Consider the following 20,108-nt stretch of genomic DNA (forward strand, 5'->3'; position numbering starts at 1 on the left):
ATATGGGCTTGGATTCTTCCCATACCTCATGCTTCAAATAGCCCTTGGTGACCCTGAAGCCGTAGTGCTGTGTTTCGGTCAAACAACAGCCCAGAACTGAAGTTTTGTGAGTGCATAAGTCACCCTAATAAGGCATAGGAGCTCTGGAGTCCTCCCAACTTCACCATTCCCTGCTGTTAGGTCCTTAAGGTGAATGCAAAGAGAAAGGAGCAACTTTCAAAGCTCTTGCTGTAGCCTCCACCTTTAGCTCTCAAACCCACTAACTAACCCAGCAAAGTCTGGGGGGCCTCAGATCAGCCCAACCCTCTGCCAGCTCCACCTTCACAGATGAGGGACCAGGGCCCCAGTGCTGTGCCTAAGACCTCCTTCAACTCAGCAGTAGCCCAGTGGAAGCTGCAGGATCCTGGATCCAGATCCACTGTGCGTGGTAAGGCCAGCACCCCTCCCTGCCCCCAACACTGTCCACCACCATCTGCTTTGAGTCCAGCAATCTCATCCTGCCCTTTATCCTAGTTAGATACCTCAACACAAGAAACCCGGTTTTCCAGCTCAACTCACATTCTCCTAACTCTAATTCCAAGTAGTTCTTTACATTCCCTTTTATTCCTGCAACTCCTACCTCTTCCTGACTTCTGAAACTTGTCCTCTGTGCCCTCCAATATTTACACCAACAAAATTTCCTCCATCCTCTTCCCTTCCCTACAAATTCCCTCCATTTTGTTTTCCCTAAAACCTGGTTCTCCCCCAAGGACACTGTTTCTTCTGCAACACTTCTGCTCCCCTCATCCAACTGGACCTGGCAACATGCAAGACGTCTTCATTTCTCTTCATTGCTGCTCTCCCTCCTTCCCTAAAAACACCCAGCTTTGAATCTCATGTGACTGGACTCCAGCAGTCACTGTGTCTTCTTGCAGCCCCACAAATCACTCCCTGAGTTGCTAGCTCCCAGCTCTCCATCACTACTCTTGATAATTCTTGGTGATTTCAATACCGACATGGCTGATGCTTCTCATACCCTGGCCTCTCCATCCCCTGATCTCATCTCCTCCAGTGATGTGCTCTCCACGCCTGCCTTGACTGCCACTCACTCCGGTGGTCACACCCTTAAGCAAGACTCCTCAAGAGTAGCTTACACTAGCTGCCTCCAATTCATTGATTCTCTGTCGAACTGACTCTCATAAGGTTTTCATCCCACTGCTTCGTAGAAACTGCTCTTGTCAAGCATCTGCGTGACCTCCAAGTTGTTAAATTCACTGACCAATTCTCAGTCCGTATCCCACTGACCTCTCAGCAGCATTTGCCATAGTTAATCACTCTTTCCTCCTTGACACTCTTTCTTCCCTTGATATCCAGGATCCACATTCTGTCTCTCCTAATACCCCACTGCCCTCACCTCCTCAAACTCTAGGGCTCAGTCCTTAGATTTCTCTGCCATCACCCCAGAGTGATCACACCCAGTCCTGTGGCTCTAAAGGCCATTTATATCTGGAGTGACTCCCAATGATTATCTCCAGCCCAGGCCTCTCCTGTGGGTTCCAGACCCACAGATCTTGTAGACTACTCAAGACCTCCATTTGGCTGTCTCCCCGGCAGGTCAAATTTAACAGGTACAAGACTTAGCTCTTGATCTTCCCCACACCCTGCTCCTCCAGAGGATTTCCCACCCTGTTTACGAGAAATTCATCCTTCCAGTTACTCAGGCCCAAAACCTTGGAATCACCCTTGCTCCTTTTATTTCTGTCACACCCACAATCCATCCATAAGCAAACTATCTTCCCCCCTCCTGGTTTCTCACCGGGGTTACTGCAGCAGCCTGCAGACTGGTTTTTCTGTTTTAACCCTTGCCCCCTTCTGTCTGTGATCCTGTTAAAATGTTCATCTGATTGTTGAAAACTTCCAGTGGCTTTCCATCTCACTCAGAAGGAAAACCTAAGTTCTTGCAGTGATCAGTACTGCCTCACTGGTCTGCTCTGTTTCCTCTCTGAGGACATTTCCTGCTGCGGGCCCCTCACTCTGGGCCACCCACACTGACCTTCTTGCTGTTTCTCAAGCTCACCAGCCTTTGAGCCAGCTGTTCCTTCTCCCTGAAGTGCTCTACCCTCAGGCAGTCACATTGCTCATGCCCTTACCTTCAGGAGGTCTTAACTCTCATCATTTTCTCGATGCAGTCTTGCCTGACCACCCTATTTAAAAGCGAAGCCTTCTCCCTGGTGTATCTCAGCACTTCCCTTCTCCTTCCCTGCTTGATTTTTCTTCACAGCACTTACCACCATCTGTGGTGGGTCAGAAAACATGGCCACAGTATTTTACAGCTACTCCTTTCAACCTGGGCTAGGCTTGTGACCAGTAGAATGTGGCAGAATTTAACGGTGTATCAGCTTCAGAGCCTAGAACTGAAGAGATCTTGCAGCTTCTGCCTTCACTCTTTTGGAAAACTGCCCTGAGGCCATCATGCTTTGAGAAAGCCCAGGAGGAAAGACTGCAGAGAGGCTCAACCACCCCAGCAATCCCAGCTGAGCTCAGCCACCCACCGATCCCCCAGCTGAATGCAACCATAAGAGTGAGCCCAGGTGAGACCAACAAAGAGCTGCCCAATCAAAGCAAATCTGTATATTTGTGGGATAAGTGCATAGAATGAATAGACAAATGAAACGCCAGAGCTTTGTGTGGATTTTAGTTAATATGACTTAGTACTCAGTCCTACTTACGAATTCTCTTTTATACATCAAAGTCTTTACTTGCAATGTGCTATCAGGTAAGAGGTGTTTAAGTTTAGTCACCAACTGAATCTGATGTTCCATTTTCTTTACCATAGTGTATGTCAAGGGTCAGGCCCACACTGTATATGGAAATAAGACTTTCATCTCATTTGCAAATGACTCTAATGTTACTATTGTTTATCAAAGTTGGGGTGTTTAAATATTTTAAAATATTCTTTAACATAACTCCCTCTACCCCACCAGTGGACATTTAACTGGGGTCTACACGCTTAACTTAATTTTTTCTTTTTTTTTTGAGATGGAGTCTCACTCTGTCACCCAGGCTGGAGTGCAGTGGCGTGATCTCGGCTCACAGCAAGCTCTGCCTCACGGGTTCACGCCATTCTCCTGCCTCAGCCTCCCGAGTAGCTGGGACTACAGGCGCCCGCCACCACACCCAGCTAGTTTTTTGTATTTTTAGTAGAGATGGGGTTTCACCGTGTTAGCCAGATGGTCTCGATCTCCTGACCTCGTGATCTGCCCACCTCAGCCTCCCAAAGTACTGGGATTACAGGCGTGAGCCACCATGCCCAGCAGAAAAGTCTGCTATTTTAAAGGGAAACAGAGGACAAGAATCATTTTTAAATATCTCAGCTTTCTCCTTTGTGTGTCACACTAGATTATTTTACCCCCAAGCTTCTCTATGCCACAGGGACAATGCTAAGTGAAAAGTACCCTGGAATGGACTAGGAGACCCTAAGTTCCTAGTCTAAACCCAGCATTTAAGTTTTTTTCTGGTCTGTTTTCTTCATGTACAGGAAGAGCTTAGACTAGGTACACACTATGATAACATGCATTCTATTTTAAACTCTGTGATTATTGGATAATTAGAGTTAATAGGAAAGTGAGTGGTTTTCAACTGACATTTCCTGAAAGTTAGAACATGAATTGTTCCTTCCTCTATGTTCCCCTTGGATTTGGTGCCTACCTGTGGAGCGGCCTCTAACCACACTGTGTCACGGTTATCATGGTAAATGGGGCCACCACACATAGACCCCTTGCAACAGACCCACACTCCTGTGCTGTCTGGAGAGCTGCCCTTCGTCCTAAGGCCAATCTTTCCCCTTATATTTTAACCTCGTCCTCTAATGTGGATCCTTCCTGTCAGCCTTTTTTTTTTTTTTGAGACAGAGTCTCGCTCTGTTCCCCAGGAGTGCAGTGGTGCAATCTTGGCTCACTGCAGACTCCACCTCAGCCTCCGCCTCCCGGGTTCCAGTGATTCTCCAGCCTCAGCCTCCCAGGGAGCTGGGATTACAGGCACCCGCCACCGTGCCTGGCTAATTTTTTTGTATTTTTAGTAGAAATGGAGTTTCACCATGTTGGCCAGGCTGGTCTTGAACTCCTGACCTCGGGTGATCCACCCGCCTTGGCCTCCCAAAGTGCTAGGATTACAGGCATGAGCCACCGCCTCTGGCCCTTGTCAGCTTTTAACAAGCACAAGATACTGCCATTAATTTTTTCTCCCATCTCTCGCAACCCCTCCAGCTCCCCATCATATGTCTCTCCCTTTTCATGGCCAAAGTTCTGTGGCTGCAACGTTCACTTCTCCATCTTCCTTCCCTCCTCAATCCCCTCCAGTCAGGCTGAGAGTCCTACTCCAGGAGCCAGTGGTTTCCATCCATCCTCCTTTCTTTCTCCTCGTTGTCTCAGCCTCTCAGCCGCATTGGATGCAGTTGGCCACTCTCTACTTGGCTTTTGTGGCACCACACTTTCCTGCTTCTCTCCAGCTTCCCTTCTCATTCCTTCTCAGCCTCCTTTACAGGCTCATCCTCTGAATGATAAACTTTGAATGACCTCAAGGCTCAATCCTTGTCCCTCTTCCAGTCTCACTCCCTTCTCTCTCCCCAGGTGGGTTCTTCAATGCCTGCATCAATTATTACCTACTCCCCTATGCCTCCCAAACATGCCTTTCCCTCCAGACCTCTCCTCTGAACTCCAGACCCTTCTATCCCACTTCCCACCTAACATCACCACTGGGACATCTCCCAGGCACCCCAAATTCTGCATGTTCCAAACTGAACACCTTCTTCCGGGTTTTCCCTGTCTTGGTGAATGACATAACCATCCTCCAGCTCTCCTAAGCCTGGATTCACCCCTTCATCTCCTTCTACTTCACCCTCCATAATCATCAACTCCTGACCATTTTGCCTTCTGAATAGCTTAAGATTCCTTCTGCTTTGTTCCATCTTGACAGCCAGCATCATGACTCACCGGGCTGCTGCAGTAACCTCTCATCTGGACTTCCTGCACCCACTCTATTCATTAAGCAGCAGCCAGTGGTGTCTTTGAAACACAAATATATCCACATCGGATGGCTAAACACTCTAGTGGTCTCCCATTGTTCCTAAGAGATAGGTCAAATCCTTAAAAGGATGGCTTAACTGATAATGGTACAGGAGTTGGTCATCATCCTGTTTGTTCTCAGACACTTTCTCTGACTTTGGCCTTCTCTGATCTGTATCTCCAGGGGCTCACCCCATGCAAGCTCTGCAAGTGCCATTTCCCAGCCTCCCTTGCCCTCTGGCTTCTGGCCAGGCTCTGCTAATGAGGAAAGACCCCGGGGCATCTCTCCCCATCTCGCTCAGCCTCGTGTGTGACCTCTGGGAGTGGCTGCGTCTCCGATCTTTCAGCTCCCACGTGACAGCCTCTCCTGCAGTCCCAGCTCCTACCAGACAGCCCCTGTATTACTTTCCTATGGCTGCCATAATGAATTATCACAAAGTATTTTTGAAAAACCAACAAGATTTTGTTTGTTTGTTTGTTTTGAGACAGAGCCTTGCCCCGTCGCCCAGGCTGGAGTGCAGTGGCGCAATCTCGGCCCACTGCAACATCTACCTCCTGGGTTCAAGCCGTTCTCCTGCCTCAGCCTCCCGAGTAGCTGAGATTACAACCGCCTGCTACCATGCCCAGCTAATTTTTGTATTTTTAGTAAAGATAGGGTTTCACCAGTTTGGCCAGGCTGATCTCAAGTGATCTGCCTGCCTTGGCCTCCCAAAGTGCTGGAATTATAGCGTGGTTAAAGGCTGTTCTAGAGGTAGGTATCAAATCCAAGCGGCACATAGAGGAGGGAACAATTCATTTTCCAGCTTTCAGGAAATGTCAGTTGAAAACCACTCACTTTCCTATTAACTCCAATTATCCAATAATCTCAGAGTTTATAAAATGTGTGTTACCTTAGTGTTTACTTAATCTAAACTATTACTGTACATGAAGAAAACAGACCAGAAAAAAACGTAAATGCTAGATTTCAACTAGGTGCCACCTAGTGAGCCACTACACCTGGCCAACAAGGTATTTTTGATTACTTCAAATTATTAAAAGTGTGGCCAGCTATTGCTGGGAGGGTAAAGACCCTTTTGCTGTACTTTCCAGTAGAGGGCTTTTACTGAAAGAAAAAAGAAAAAAAAAGACACCCTTTGCTGTAGAAGGATTCAAATCAGATGTTGCCAAAAGAAGACATATAAATGGCCAACAAGCATATAAAAAATATTCATCACCACTAATGATCAGAGAAATGCAGATTACAGAATGAGATACCACCTCACACCAGTCAGAACAGCTACTGCTAAAAAGTCAAAAAACAACAAATGTTGGTGAGGATGTTGAGAAAGGGAATGTTTATACACTTCTGAGGAGAATGTAAATTAGTACAAACTATATGGAAAACAGTATGGAGACCAGGCATGGTGGCTCACACCTGCAATCTCAGCACTTTGGGAGGCTGAGGTGGGAGGATCACTTGAAACCAAAGGGGTCGAGGCTGGCTGCAGTAAGCCATGATCACACCACTGCACTCCAGCCTGGGTGACTGAGTGAGACCCAGTCTCAAAAAAAAAAAAAAAAAAGTCAAAACCAGTATGGAGAACTGCCATTTGGTCCAGCAACCCCACTATTGAGTATCTCCTCAAAGGAAAAGAAATCATTATATTAAAAAGATAACTGCACACATATGTTTATCACAGCACTATTCACAATAGCAAAGATATGGAATCAACCTAAGTATTCACCAATGGGTGACTGGGTAAAGAAAATGTGTGTGTGTGTGCGCATGTTTGTGTGTGTGTGTGTACATATCCATACATGGAATACTACTCAGCCATAAAAAAGAATGGAATCATGTCTTTTTCATCAATGTGGATGGAACTGGAGGCCATTATTATGTAAGTGAAACATCTCAGAAAGAGAAAGTCAAATACAGCATGTACTCTCTCAATAATCAGTAACTAAATAATATGTACATATGTACTTAGAGAGTAGAATAATAAACACTAAAGTCTAGGAAGGATGGGAGGGTAGGAAGATGGGAGCAGGGGTAAGGGATAAGAAATTACTTGATGTGTACAATGTACATTATTCAAGTGATGGCTACACTGAACGCCTAGACTTCATCATTATGTAATATAGCCATATAACAAAACTGTACTTGTACCCCCCAAATCGATTTTTTTTTTTTTTTGAAACTGAATGTTGCTTTGTCACCCAGGCTAGAGAGCAGTGGCGCAATCTAGGCTCACTGTAACTTCTGCCTCCTGGGTTCAAGCAATTCTTCTGTCTCAGCCTCCCGAGTAGCTGGGATTACAGGCACCCGCCACCATGCCCGGCTAATTTTTGTATTTTTAGTAGACACAGGGTTTCACCATATTGGTCAGGCTGGTCTCAAACTCCTGACCTCAGGTGATCCACCCGTCTCGGCCTCCCAAAAGTGCTGGGATTACAGGTGTGAGCCACTGCACCCAACCCCTAAATCTATTTTTAAACAACAACAACAACAACAAAAGTTGTTGAACAATCAGCAACTTGAAGCTAAAGAACAACCTGGGTTCTTTGGGTATTTTGTTTTATTTTATTTAATTAATTTATTTATTTTTCCTGAGATAGAATCTTGCTGTCACCCAGGCTACAGTGCAGTGGCACTATCTCAGCTCACTGCAACCTCCACCTCCCGGGTTCAAGCAACTCTCCTGCCTCAGCCTCCCAAGTATCTGGGATTACAGGCATGCACCACCATGCGCGGCTAATTTTTGTATTTTTAGTAGGGATGAGGTTTCACCATATTGGCCAGGCTGGTCTCGAACTCCTGACCTCGTGATCCGCCCACCTCAGCCTCCCAAAGTGCTGGGATTACAGGCATGAGCCACTGTGTCCAGCCTCTTTGGGTATTTTAATGCTAACATATTAGTCTGCTTCAGAACTTACACTGCTCAAAATAGCTTCTCTGTGTTTCTAAGACCATATAGCACTGCACTATATTACTTCCTAATTCTTGATCTTCAAATAGATATGCTATTGGACCATGCAGAGAATTGTGCATTTTAAAGGATGGTGAGTTTCTTATTAGAAACTTAGCTTTACTATTTTCCTTAAATAGTTAATCTTAGGATGTATTTTCAGAGAGAAAACTTTAAAATTGAGACCATGTACACCATTAATAATGCTTTAAATGATGCAAAGGGTAATGAAAGACCTGGGCAAGAGCATTTTTTTCTTTCCCTAGGTTACAAAATGGGTCCTAAAAATACTAAAATATTTAAATTGCTTTCTACTATCATAAAAGTTATGATTTTTCATTCAAAATGAAACTTCCCTTAATCTAAAATAAAAGTTGAGGTCAGGCGCAGTGGCTCACGCCTGTAATCCCAGCACTTTGGGAGGCTGAGGCGGGCAGATCACTTGAGGTTAGGAGGAGTTCAAGACCAGCCTAGCCAACAAGGTGAGACCCCATCTCTACTAAAAATACAAAAATTATCTGGGTGTGTTGGCATATGCCTGTAATCCCAGCTACTTGGGAGGCTGATGTACAAGAATTGCTTGAACCTGGGAGGCGGAGGTTGCAGTGAACTGAGATCATGCCACTGCACTCCAGCCTGGCCAACAGAGCAAGACTTTGTCTCAAAAAAAAAAAAAAAGTTGAAAAAATAAAATAAAAATAAAGAAATATATCCTCTTTTCATGTGACAGAGGTTAGTCTTCTTTTTGTGGTGGAATATAGTAAATTGTTGAGTTACAATAGTGTGTTAGGAATCTTGCATGATATTTAATAAATCTGACCTCCCTGTCTTCTAGCTGCATGGGGCATCACAGCTTTCCAAGGTCCTGTGCAAATGCTGAATTGGCTGCTCTATACTAGGTGTGCATGGGACACAGGAACCCATCTTCTTCTACATTGCTTAGGCCTTTCTCCCCTCCAATCTGCATATTAGAAAGCAGAATTTTGGACTAAATTTTGATGATTGATGGTCATGATTTATTATTATTATTATTATTTATTATTACTATTTTTTTGAGACGGAGTCTTGCTCTGTCGCCCAGGCTGGAATGCAGTGGCACTATCTCAGCTCACTGCAAGCTCTGCCTTCCAGGGTTTCACCGTGTTAGCCAGGATGGTCTCGATCTCCTGACCTCGTGATCTGCCCACCTCGGCCTCCCAAAGTGCTGGGATTACAGGCATGAGCCACTGCGCCTGGCCTGATGGTGGTGATTTAAAAGCTAATACTTTTTGATCACTTCTTTGTGCCAGGCATTTGGCATTTAATTCTCTCAAAGTTTACCCAAGAATCAACATTTATTACCTGTTTTATAAATGATGAAACTAAGACTCAGAGAAGTTAAGTAACTTGCTGAAAGTCACACAGCTAGGACTTGCTAAAGCCAGGATTCAGATTTCCCAAGCAGTGCTGGACTTAGTGCTCATAACTGTTGGGCCACATCTTCAACCCCAGGTTTCTGGTACATTTCCCCACTTGGTGTAAGGGATGCTGACTGTGCCCAGCACTTTTGGCAAAGTATGTGCTCTGCTTCTAATATAAGAATTCAATGCTGTTCTTTAATTGAACCTATAATTACTGTTTCATTAAGTTGGGAAAATCTCTGGATCCTACTGTTAGCAATCACAGAAAGTGTTCCAGCCGGGCATGGTAGCTCATACATGTAATCTCAGCACTTTCAGAAGCCGAAGCAGGTGGATTACGTGAGGCCAGGAGTTCGAGACCAGCCTGGGCAACATGTCTCCACTAAAAATACAAAAATTAGCCAGGTGTAGTGGTGCATGCCTGTAGTCCCAGCAAATCGGGAGGCTAAGGTGGGAGGATCCCTTGAGCCCAGGAGGTCGAGGCTGCAGTGAGCTGAGATTGAGCCACTGCACACTAGCCTGGGCAACAGAGTTAGACCCTGTCTCAAAAAAGAAAAAAGAAAAAAGAAAGAAAAAGAAAATGTTTCATTTTAAATAGACCTTCAAGCAGTTCATAGCATACGTGTTCACCAGTGAAAGCATGTTTTTCCCCAGTGATAAGCTGAAATATCTCTGTGATATCAATGCTGCCATTTTCTCAAGGTTCCACCTTGCTAGGCTGCCACCACATTCCTAAGAACCACGGGAAAAGGCATTTGCTCCTCCGAAGAAATTCTCAGCCTGATTTTTCACTGTATTGTCAGGTGAGCAAAACTTTAAAAATAATGGTAGGTACCATATTATCATTTTATAACTTCTATATTTTGTGTCAAATATTATTTAAACTTGTTGTCACCAGATTATTATTATTATTATATGTTTTAAGACAGAGTCTCACTCTGTCGATCTCGGTTCATTGAAGCTTCCGCCTCCTGGGTTCAGGCGATTCTCCTGCCTCAGCCTCTCAAGTAGCTGGGGCTACAGGAGTCCACCACCATGCCCAGCTTATTTTTGTATTTTTAGCAGAGATGGGGTTTCGCCATGTTGCCAGGCTGATCTCAAACTCCTGGCTTCAAGTGATCCACCTGCCTCAGCCTCCCAAAGTGCTGGGATTACAGGCATGAGCCACTGCACCCAGCCAGATTATTTTTAATTAATAAGAAAGTGAACCAGGCACAGTGGCTCACGCCTGTAATCTTAGCACTTTGGGAGGCCAAGGAGGGCGGATCACTTGAGGTCAGGAGTTCAAAACCAGCCTGGGCAACATGGTGAAACCCCGTCTCTACTAAAAATATGAAGATTAGCCGGGTGTGGTGGCGGGTGACTGTAGTCTCAGCTACTTGGGAGACTTGCTTGAGCCCAGGAGGCAGAGGTTGCAGTGAGCTAAGATCACGCCACTGCACCCTAGCCTGGGCGACAGAGTGACAGAGTGAGACCCTGTCTAAAAAAAAAAAAAAGAAAAGAGAGTTATTTATTCAGATCTATAGTATTGTTGATTAGCAAACAGATGATAAGAAAAACTCCCTCTTTTTAAGAATGACAAAGTTACATAAATAAAGGTAAGTCTGTGCTCTCCAATAAGTAGCCACATGTGGCTACTTATTTCAAATGCTAAGTAGCACATGTGGCTACTTAGCATTTGAAATTTGGCTGGTTTGAATTGAAATGTGTTGTAAGTGTAATGTACAAACCAGATTCTGCGAACTCAGGACACACGCAAAAAAAAGAATGTAAAATATCCCACTGGCAACTTTTACATCAATTACATGTTGAAATGATAATATTTTGGATATACTGAGCTAACTAAAATATAACTATTAAAGTTAATTTCACCTATTTCTTTTATCATATTAATGTGGTTGCTAGAAAATTTTTAATTACATATGTGGCTTCATATTTTCTACTGGACAGTACTGGGTTAAGTGATTACTTAGGGATAAAAGAAAGTATTAGCGTGAATGGAATCAAGCAGTTCATAGCATATATGTTCACCAGTGAAAGCATTTTTTTTCCCCAGTGATAAGCTTAAATATCTCTGTGATATCGGCTGGGCACGGTGGCTCACGCCTGTAATCCCAGCACTTTGGGAGGCCGAGACGGGCGGATCATGAGGTCAGGAGAGCGAGACCATCCTGGCTATCACAGTGAAACCCCGTCTCTACTAAACAAAATACAAAAAATTAGCTGGGCGTGGTGGCAGGTGCCTGTAGTCCCAGCTACTCGGGAGGCTGAGGCAGGAGAATGGCGTGAACCCAGGAGGTGGAGCTTGCAGTGAGCCGAGATTGCGCCACTGCACTCCAACCTGGGCGATAGAGCAAGACTCCGTCTCAAAAAAAATATATCTATATATAGATCTAGATATAGATATAGATAATCTGTGATATCAATGCTGCCATTTTCTCAAGGTTCCACCTTGCTAGGCTGCCACTACATTCCTAAGAACCACGGGAAAAGGCATTTGCTCCTCCGAAGAAATTCTCAGACCAATTTCTCACTACTGAACAATGTGGACCAGGGTAACATATAAAGAACAGAAAAGTATCCAACATTTCCCGTGTTGGTTTCAAAGCAGACAGCATGGTTCAGAGCAGCGCACCGGTGCAGATCGCCCATCTCCATGGCAGAGGTGATCGTTTCCAGCACAGCGGCGCAAAGCCAAAGGGCACCCACGAGTTCATTACATAATTCCTGGTAGCATGAGGCCAAGTGTGTATCTGCTCTAGGGGAACAGTCGGAGGCTCTGACAGGCAGAGCAAGGCGGTCATGACTATGTTTTCACAAAGTGTATGCTAGCGGTTGTTTGTTTGGAAAAAGACTGACCAGCTTTCTTCCCCCTCCTCCCTCTCTCTTTTTCTCACTTGTAAACACTTTGGCATAATACTGAATGACTTTGTTTTTAAGCCGCCTTAGCCTTGCTTTGTGAAGAAAAAGCCTGAGTATCCTTTCCCTGTGGGACACAGGTTGTTATTTTTGGAGCAGAAGTTCTTAGCCTGATCTCTGTCTGGATCAATTTGTCTTGATGAGGCCGAGGTCTGTGACAGCTCCGAGCGCCCTCCATGGAAGGAAGCTTCCTCGCTTGATGGGGTGCATGGGCAAAGATGTCAAGGGGCCACATCTGAAACTTCACTGCTCTTGGCTCCACGCGAAGGCTCCTTGGCATTCGGAGTCTGCTCATTAGATTGTGCCCTTAGAACAGTCGCGACCGCATGCCATGAGTGGTGTGCTTTCTGTCTTTGGGATCATGGAAAATTCTTGTCTCATTCAGAGCCCAGACACTCCAGGCCAACTCCCTTCATTCCAGGAATATGGCTTTTTCTGCTTATACGGCTTCATGGTATGTTTTGGGTGGAGATGGCCCCTCTTTTAACCCAAGGTACTCCAGGTCACAGACTCCTCAGAGCAAAGAAAGCTGCAGGATTTCTGCAAGCTATTCAGGGTGCATCTGCCCTGGCCAACACTGGAGTCCTTAGGGCCTCTGGGAACACATCTCAGGACTCAAAGCTCACAACATCCCCTCTGTAACCTGCTCTTCGTGTCAGGCTGCTAGACCCTGGGAGGAAACTGCTCTGACTTCTCACAGTTCCTCTACCTGACCCGCTATTCCTAGGAGTTTACATAGCTTGAGCCTGGTAGGAAACAAGTAAAATTAGAAACAGATTAAACTACCACATCAGCAACAAATTAGATGACAACGGGTATGATCACTTCCTTGGAACACGGTTCTAGCCAGATATTCAGGGTACAGGGCTATGTGGAGAAAGACCCTAAGATGAAGGGACCAGCGAAGGAGGTGGCCCTGGCAGGTGTCCCAGCGGCTTTCGCCTTGGCAGGTGGGAGCATGACCTGTCGTGTGCAGTTCCTGGAGGGCTATACATAGCCAGTCAAAGCTTCTTACAAGAGAAACCTCTTTCACACCCTCCACGGGTCCCACCCACAGGCCACAGGACTCACTGTAAATCTCTTGGACGTTGTCTCACCCGGGAAGGGAAAGCAGCCAGCAGCCCTCCAGCCCTCTTGTGCTTTCCCTGGGAGTGTGCCCCGTGCTCAGCCATGGTGGATATGGGGGCCCTGGACAACCTGATCGCCAACACTGCCTACCTGCAGGCCCGGAAGCCTTCGGACTGCGACAGCAAGGAGCTGCAGCGGCGGCGGCGTAGCCTGGCCCTGCCTGGGCTGCAGGGCTGCGCGGAGCTCCGCCAGAAGCTGTCCCTGAACTTCCACAGCCTGTGTGAGCAGCAGCCCATCGGTCGCCGCCTCTTCCGTGACTTCCTAGCCACAGTGCCCACGTTCCGCAAGCCAGCGACCTTCCTAGAGGACGTGCAGAACTGGGAGCTGGCCGAGGAGGGACCCACCAAGGACAGCACGCTGCAGGGGCTGGTGGCCACTTGTGCGAGTGCCCCTGCCCCGGGGAACCCTCACCCCTTCCTCAGCCAGGCCGTGGCCACCAAGTGCCAAGCAGCCACCACTGAGGAAGAGCGAGTGGCCGCAGTGACGCTGGCCAAGGCTGAGGCCATGGCCTTCTTGCAAGAGCAGCCCTTTAAGGATTTCCTGACCAGCCCCTTCTACGACAAGTTTCTGCAGTGGAAACTCTTTGAGATGCAACCAGTGTCAGACAAGTACTTCACTGAGTTCAGAGTGCTGGGGAAAGGTGGTTTTGGGGAGGTAAGTGTCTCCCAGTAGCCAGGCTAGAAGGTGAAGCATAAAGCATGAAAGGGGGTAATGTTGCCTTTCTTTTTTTAAATCTCAATTACTTAGAACTAATTTCAGGACCATATGTGGAGGATTTCTAGCCCCGTCTCCCCAGCCCCCTTCTTTGTGTGTGTGATGGTGTGAAATAAAACACAAATGGCATGAGAGAGACAAGCAAAATTTAGACTTGGCCAAGACCCTGTCATGGGTCTCCATCAGGAACGTGCTGAGATGCCCGGACACTTCAGAGAATGATAGCAATGTGTGACAGAAGATCTCCATTTCCCCTAAATTGTGATAATGAAGGTACTTCAAGAAAAATGGATATTTAAGAAAACACTCTAACTAGCTGGGTGTGGTGGCATGCCTGTAATCCCAGCTACTCGGGAGGCTGAGGCAGGAGAATCACTTGAGCCCGGGAGGTGGAAGTTGCAGTGAGCCGAGATCGTGCCACTGCACTCCAGCCTGGGTGACAGAGTGAGACTCTCTCAAAAAAAAAAAAAAAGAAAAGAAAGAAAGAAAGAAAGAAAACACTTATCTTGAAGTAAGGTTGAGAACCTGTTTTGTACCACAGTTGTGCCCAGCTTTCTGTTTTTAAGTAATAAAAAATATTTCAGGTAAAATTTGCTTGATATAAAACTAACCGTTAACTGTTTTAAAATGTACAATGCAGTGGCACTTCGCACAAATGCAATGCTGGGTAAGCAACACCTCAATCTAGATCGAAGACACTCTTATCACCCCCGTGCCCATTAATAGTGCCTCCCCATCCCTTTCCTCCTCCAGCCCTGACAACCACTAGTCTGCTTTCTGTCTCTAGGGATTTGCTTATTCTGGATGTTTCACACAATATGTGACCTTTTGTGTCTGGCTTCTTTCACTCATTAGAATGTTTTGGGGGTTCATTCACACTGTAGCATGTGTCAATACTCCATTCCTTTTTATGGCTGTATAATATTCCATCATATGGATATACTACATTTCATGTAGCCATTCATCTGCTGATGGACGCTTGGGTTGTTTTCACCTTTTGGCTATTGTGTCTGGTCCTGCTATTCATGCACAAGTATTTGTTTGAATACTTGTTTTCATTTCTCTTGGATTTATGCCCAGGAGTGGAATTGCTATGTCATATGGTGATACTATGTTTAACTTTTTAAGGAGCCACCAAACTTTCCACATTTTTTATTCCCACCAGCAATGCTTAAAGGTTTCGATTTCTCCACATCGTTGCCAACACTTGATATTTTCCTGTATTTTTTTATGGAAGGCCTGCCTAGTGAGGTGAAGGAGTATCTCGCTGTAGTCCCCACTTTTTCTTGAGAACACTTCTTATTTACATCTTCTCCTTTCTCCAATGCCTAACATCTTTCCACCCACCTCCTCCTTTATCATCTTCTCCCCACCTCTCTGCAGTACCATCTACTTCTACCTCTTTCTCTTCTTTTCTTTCTCCTTTAAGGTATGTGCTGTCCAGGTGAAAAACACTGGGAAGATGTATGCCTGTAAGAAACTGGACAAGAAGCGGCTGAAGAAGAAAGGTGGTGAGAAGATGGCTCTCTTGGAAAAGGAAATCTTGGAGAAGGTCAGCAGCCCTTTCATTGTCTCTCTGGCCTATGCCTTTGAGAGCAAGACCCATCTCTGCCTTGTCATGAGCCTGATGAACGGGGGAGACCTCAAGTTCCACATCTACAACGTGGGCACGCGTGGCCTGGACATGAGCCGGGTGATCTTTTACTCAGCCCAGATAGCCTGTGGGATGCTGCACCTCCATGAACTCGGCATCGTCTACCGGGACATGAAGCCTGAGAATGTGCTTCTGGATGACCTCGGCAACTGCAGGTTATCTGACCTGGGGCTGGCCGTGGAGATGAAGGGTGACAAGCCCATCACCCAAAGGGTGAGTGACTCTCCACCTGCCCCAAATGCGGGGCACAGAGTTGAAAAGGAGGGGAGAGGGCTTTTCTATTCCCAGGGCAAACAGAGCCTTGGACTTAATTCTTTTGGTTTTTTTTCCTAAAGAGCTTACGTTGTCATCTTGCCTTAAGAGGAGTGGTGTAAGAGGATTAGCTTCATTGGCTATTTGAGGGCTACTTTGCTCTCCTCTCACAGGGGATGGGGGAGCCTCTTTTGTGAGTTGGGGATGGCCCGTGCTTTCGTGATGAGATGGAAAGAGCTGAATCCATAGTCAGGGTCCGGGTGTGTCCCACCAATAACCACCTCTATGGTGCTGTGTTTCTGAGCCAATAGAGCCTTGGTTTCCTTTTCTGGAAAATGAAGGGGCTGGACCCTAAAATTCCATGATCCTAGGAGGTAAACTTTAATCAGATAAGAAAAAGAATGATCCGGCTGGGTGTGATGGCTCACGCCTGTAATCCCGGCACTTTGGGGAGGCCGAGGTGGGTGGATCTGCTGAGGTCAGGAGTTTGAGACCAGCCTGGCCAACATGGTGAAACCCCATCTCTAGTAAAAATACAAAAATTAGCCAGGCATGGTGACGGGTGCCTGTAATCCCAGCTACTCGGGAGGTTGAGGCAGGAGAATCGCTTGAACCCGGGAGGCAGAGGTTGCAGTGAGCCGAGATCATGCCACTGCCCTCCAGCCTGCTCGACAGAGCGAGACTCTGTCTCAAAAAAAAAGAAAAAGAAAAAGAAAAAAGAAAAAAAAAAGAAAGAAGGAAAAAGAATGATCCTGTCACACCTAGAACATTAAAAGTAAAATATCTCCTTTCCTGTTTAGTGTGGAATGGGCGAATGTTTTGCATTGGATGAAGATGAAATTGTAAATGAAAATATATAGAAGAAAACAAAGGCAACTGATATTTATTTTAATCAGTTTGGTTCAAACTGACTTGCTTAAAATTCTTTGGTTAAAAAGGGAATTATAATTAAGCGATTATGTTAGGTGAACAATGGAAAATCTCTGGAATTCTAACATCTTTATCTCTGAGTCTGTGTGCACAAAGGTGGGAGATTCCACAGCAACACAAGGGCTCAAACCTGGCTCTTAAATGCTTACTTAAAACCTTATTTTTGTACAGTTTTCAGCCTACAGGGCCCAAAGGAAATGAGAAAAATCATGGCAAGTTTGGGAAACTGCTGTGGTGATTTTATGTGGCTATAATGGAAGGGATGTTGACAAGACTGAAGGGCTGGGCTTTCACAGGTGCTGGAATGCCTTCTTGTAGGGGAAGAGGGGCTCTTGAAGGGTTTTAAGAAGGGAAATGACATGATTAGATTTCTGTCTTAAGACCAATGCAGCAACAGTTTGGAAGGTAGATGGTAGGTGGGGACATTAGTTAGGAGGCTAAGGTAGTGAGTGGCCCAGGCAAGAGATAATGGGGGTCTGTACAGGACAGTGAGATTGAAGAAGTGGGAGCAAATTGGAGCTTTTGGAAAGAGATCTGATGGGACTTCAGGACCAGCTGGGTATGAGGGTGAGGGGAAAGTGAGGGTCTCTAGCTCCAGTGGCCAAAAGGAAGAGCAGATTTATAGGCAAGCTGGCAAGTTTAATTGTGATTATGTTGTCTATGAGGTTCCTATAGAAGGGGCAGGCAGAGATATTCACTGGGCATTTAGATCTATAGGCCTAGTGCTGTGGAGGAAGACCTGGGATAGACGTGGGGATTTGGAGTCATCATGGTTTGGGAAGCAGAGGGCACTGCTGAGTCACTGGGAAACAGTGGGAGAAGAAGACCAGGAACAGATGCTGAAAAACACCAACATGTAGGGGGTATAGAAGAAAAGGGGCCCTGAAGAGGTTTAAGAAGTAGGAGGCTACTCGGGAGGCTGAGGCAGGAGAATGGCATCAACCCGGGAGGCGGAGCTTGCAGTGAGCCGAGATCACACCACTGCACTCTAGCCTGGGCTACAAAGCGAGACTCCATCTCAAAAAAAAAAAAAAAAAAAGTAGGAGGAAAGGCAAGAGTGATATAGTCACAGGAGCTGTATCAGTTAGAGATGGGTTTCAGGGGCATATCCTAGAAAACCCAAATAACAATAGATTAAACAAGACAGAGGTTTATTTTTCTTATGTAATGGGGTATGGAAATAAGCACTTGCCAGCATTAGTTCAGCAGCTGCAGGATAACGGGATCTGCATCTTTATAATTCTAGCCTTTTCCATGTGCTGCAAGATGGCTGCTGTAGCCCCAGCCATCAGGGTCATGTTCCAGGCAGGAGAAAGGAGGGAAGGGTCAGGAGTAAATGGGCATGCATGCAGCAGTTGAGTGTGGCCCCCTTTAGGAGCTTTCCTTGAAGCTCCATCCAACGGCTTTCACTTAGATATCACTGGCTAGGACTGTGATCTGGCCACCCCCTAGCTGCAGGGGAAGCTGACAAATGACATTCTTGAAAATTCTTTGGTTAAAAAGGGAATTATAATTAAGCGATTATAATTACTGAATTATATCTGGGCTGAGTAGAAGATCACCCGGCTCATGTCCAGGCCGTGTGTGCCCACATTGTAGATGTGAACTTGGGGCAGGGGTGAAGGAGGGGGTTCTAGTTAGTAATGATGAAGAAAGGCTGGATATTGAGCAGGTAACTAGCAGCCTCTGCCACAGGAGCCAAAGAAGAGGCTTTCAGGGAGGAGAGTGTGGTCAAAGTGTCAAGTGCTGCAAAGAGGTAACGCCACCTGTAGGATTCGGCAATTAGGAAATCAGTGTAAGGGAATGGTGAGGTCTCAACTCAGACTCTGGAGGTTGGATTGATCTAGAAGTAGGGAATGAGACTCTGGAAAGGGGAGACTGGTCCCTAGAAGGGGATACAGTGGGGAAATGGAGTTTTGAAATGGGGAGGGCAGAGCGGGTTTGTATGCTGAGGCAAAAGCCAGCAGAGAAGGTGTTGATCCTGTGGGAAGGAAAGACGGTAGATGATGGCAGAGAATGTGGGGAGGAGCTGAAGTAACACTGTCTCCTCCGTGGGCGGGAAGAAGGAGCAGGCCAGGGAGGTGACAGAGTGTTTGCCTCCTTGGGACATTCCTATGAATGCAGGAACGCTGTGAATCGTGGATCCGTGTCCGCCTAAGCTGGAGAAAACCGAAGTGCAGCACTTCACAGTTTGGCATTTGTATTGTCCATTGTGCTGAGCAGGAGCGTTCGTTCTGAGTCGCCCATGGACATGTATCACACTAATTGTTGCTATATCTCGACCTCGCTGGAGGCTTAGGGGACACATAGAGCTTTGGCTCACTCCAGTCTCCCTTCTCAGTCTCCTCGGGCTCTGTTCATGGGCCATGGCCTTTTGGAAGGACAGCTCCTTCCGTGGCTCCCAGGTGCAGCTCTCTGGCTCGTCTGGAAACTGCAGGAAGCTTTCTGTGCCTCCCCAGTGCTGTCCGCTACCAGGAACGTACTTAGTAGAGAGGTTCACTGCCTACAGACCTTTGGCCCTTTTACATCTGCGTCCCTCTCCGTCCTGTGAGACCACACTTCAGGGTTTAGGTCACTTGCCTCATCCAAGAACTTTTATCCCCCAGTTTCCGGGCCTGCCACGGAAGCCCAGGGGACCATCAGGAAGAGTGAGGGGAGAGAGATGGAGAGCAAGATTGAAAGCCATAAAAAACAAAGAGAGGAGAAAGGAAGGCCTCCTTTCTTCACTGTTTACCCTTCTACACAGCTAAGTAAACCCCCTTAGTTTCCTATTCATTGCAGCTCCCACACATATAACTGGGCTCACAAGTATATTGTAAGATCATTATATTCACAACATTTCACAGAAAAAAAAGACAGATCATAGTTACAGGGCTTCTGTAATCACTAATATTCAGCTGTGATGTCAAGATATATGTTAGAGAATTACCGTGACCGTTAATTCTGTGGTTTGAATGAGTCCTCAGAATTTGACGTGTTGGAAACTTCAATCTCCAAAGTGGCAGTGTTGGAGAGGTGGGGCCTTTAAGAGGTGAATAGACCATGAGGGCTCTGCCGTTGTGAATAGATGAATGGATTAATGGGTTATCACAGGAGTGGAATTGGTAGCTTTATAAGAAGAGAA

The 20,108-nt window shown here is 46.2% G+C and overlaps 1 protein-coding gene across 1 annotated transcript in view; it reads left to right on the plus strand.

The window, feature by feature from the left end:
• Nucleotides 1-161: 161 nt before the first annotated feature.
• GRK7 (G protein-coupled receptor kinase 7) overlaps nucleotides 162-20,108 on the plus strand; it is a 54,545-nt gene continuing 34,598 nt past the window's right edge. The window contains exons 1-4 of the mRNA XM_054480206.2: nucleotides 162-2,570; nucleotides 10,090-10,190; nucleotides 13,364-14,088; nucleotides 15,578-16,015. Of these exons, the coding sequence (XP_054336181.1) occupies nucleotides 13,477-14,088; nucleotides 15,578-16,015 (1,050 nt within the window). The 5' untranslated portion in view covers nucleotides 162-2,570; nucleotides 10,090-10,190; nucleotides 13,364-13,476. The remainder of the gene's footprint in view (nucleotides 2,571-10,089; nucleotides 10,191-13,363; nucleotides 14,089-15,577; nucleotides 16,016-20,108) is intronic.

The sequence above is a fragment of the Pongo pygmaeus genome, chromosome 2 (assembly GCF_028885625.2).
Source record: "Pongo pygmaeus isolate AG05252 chromosome 2, NHGRI_mPonPyg2-v2.0_pri, whole genome shotgun sequence".
NCBI classification, from domain to species: Eukaryota; Metazoa; Chordata; class Mammalia; order Primates; family Hominidae; genus Pongo; species Pongo pygmaeus.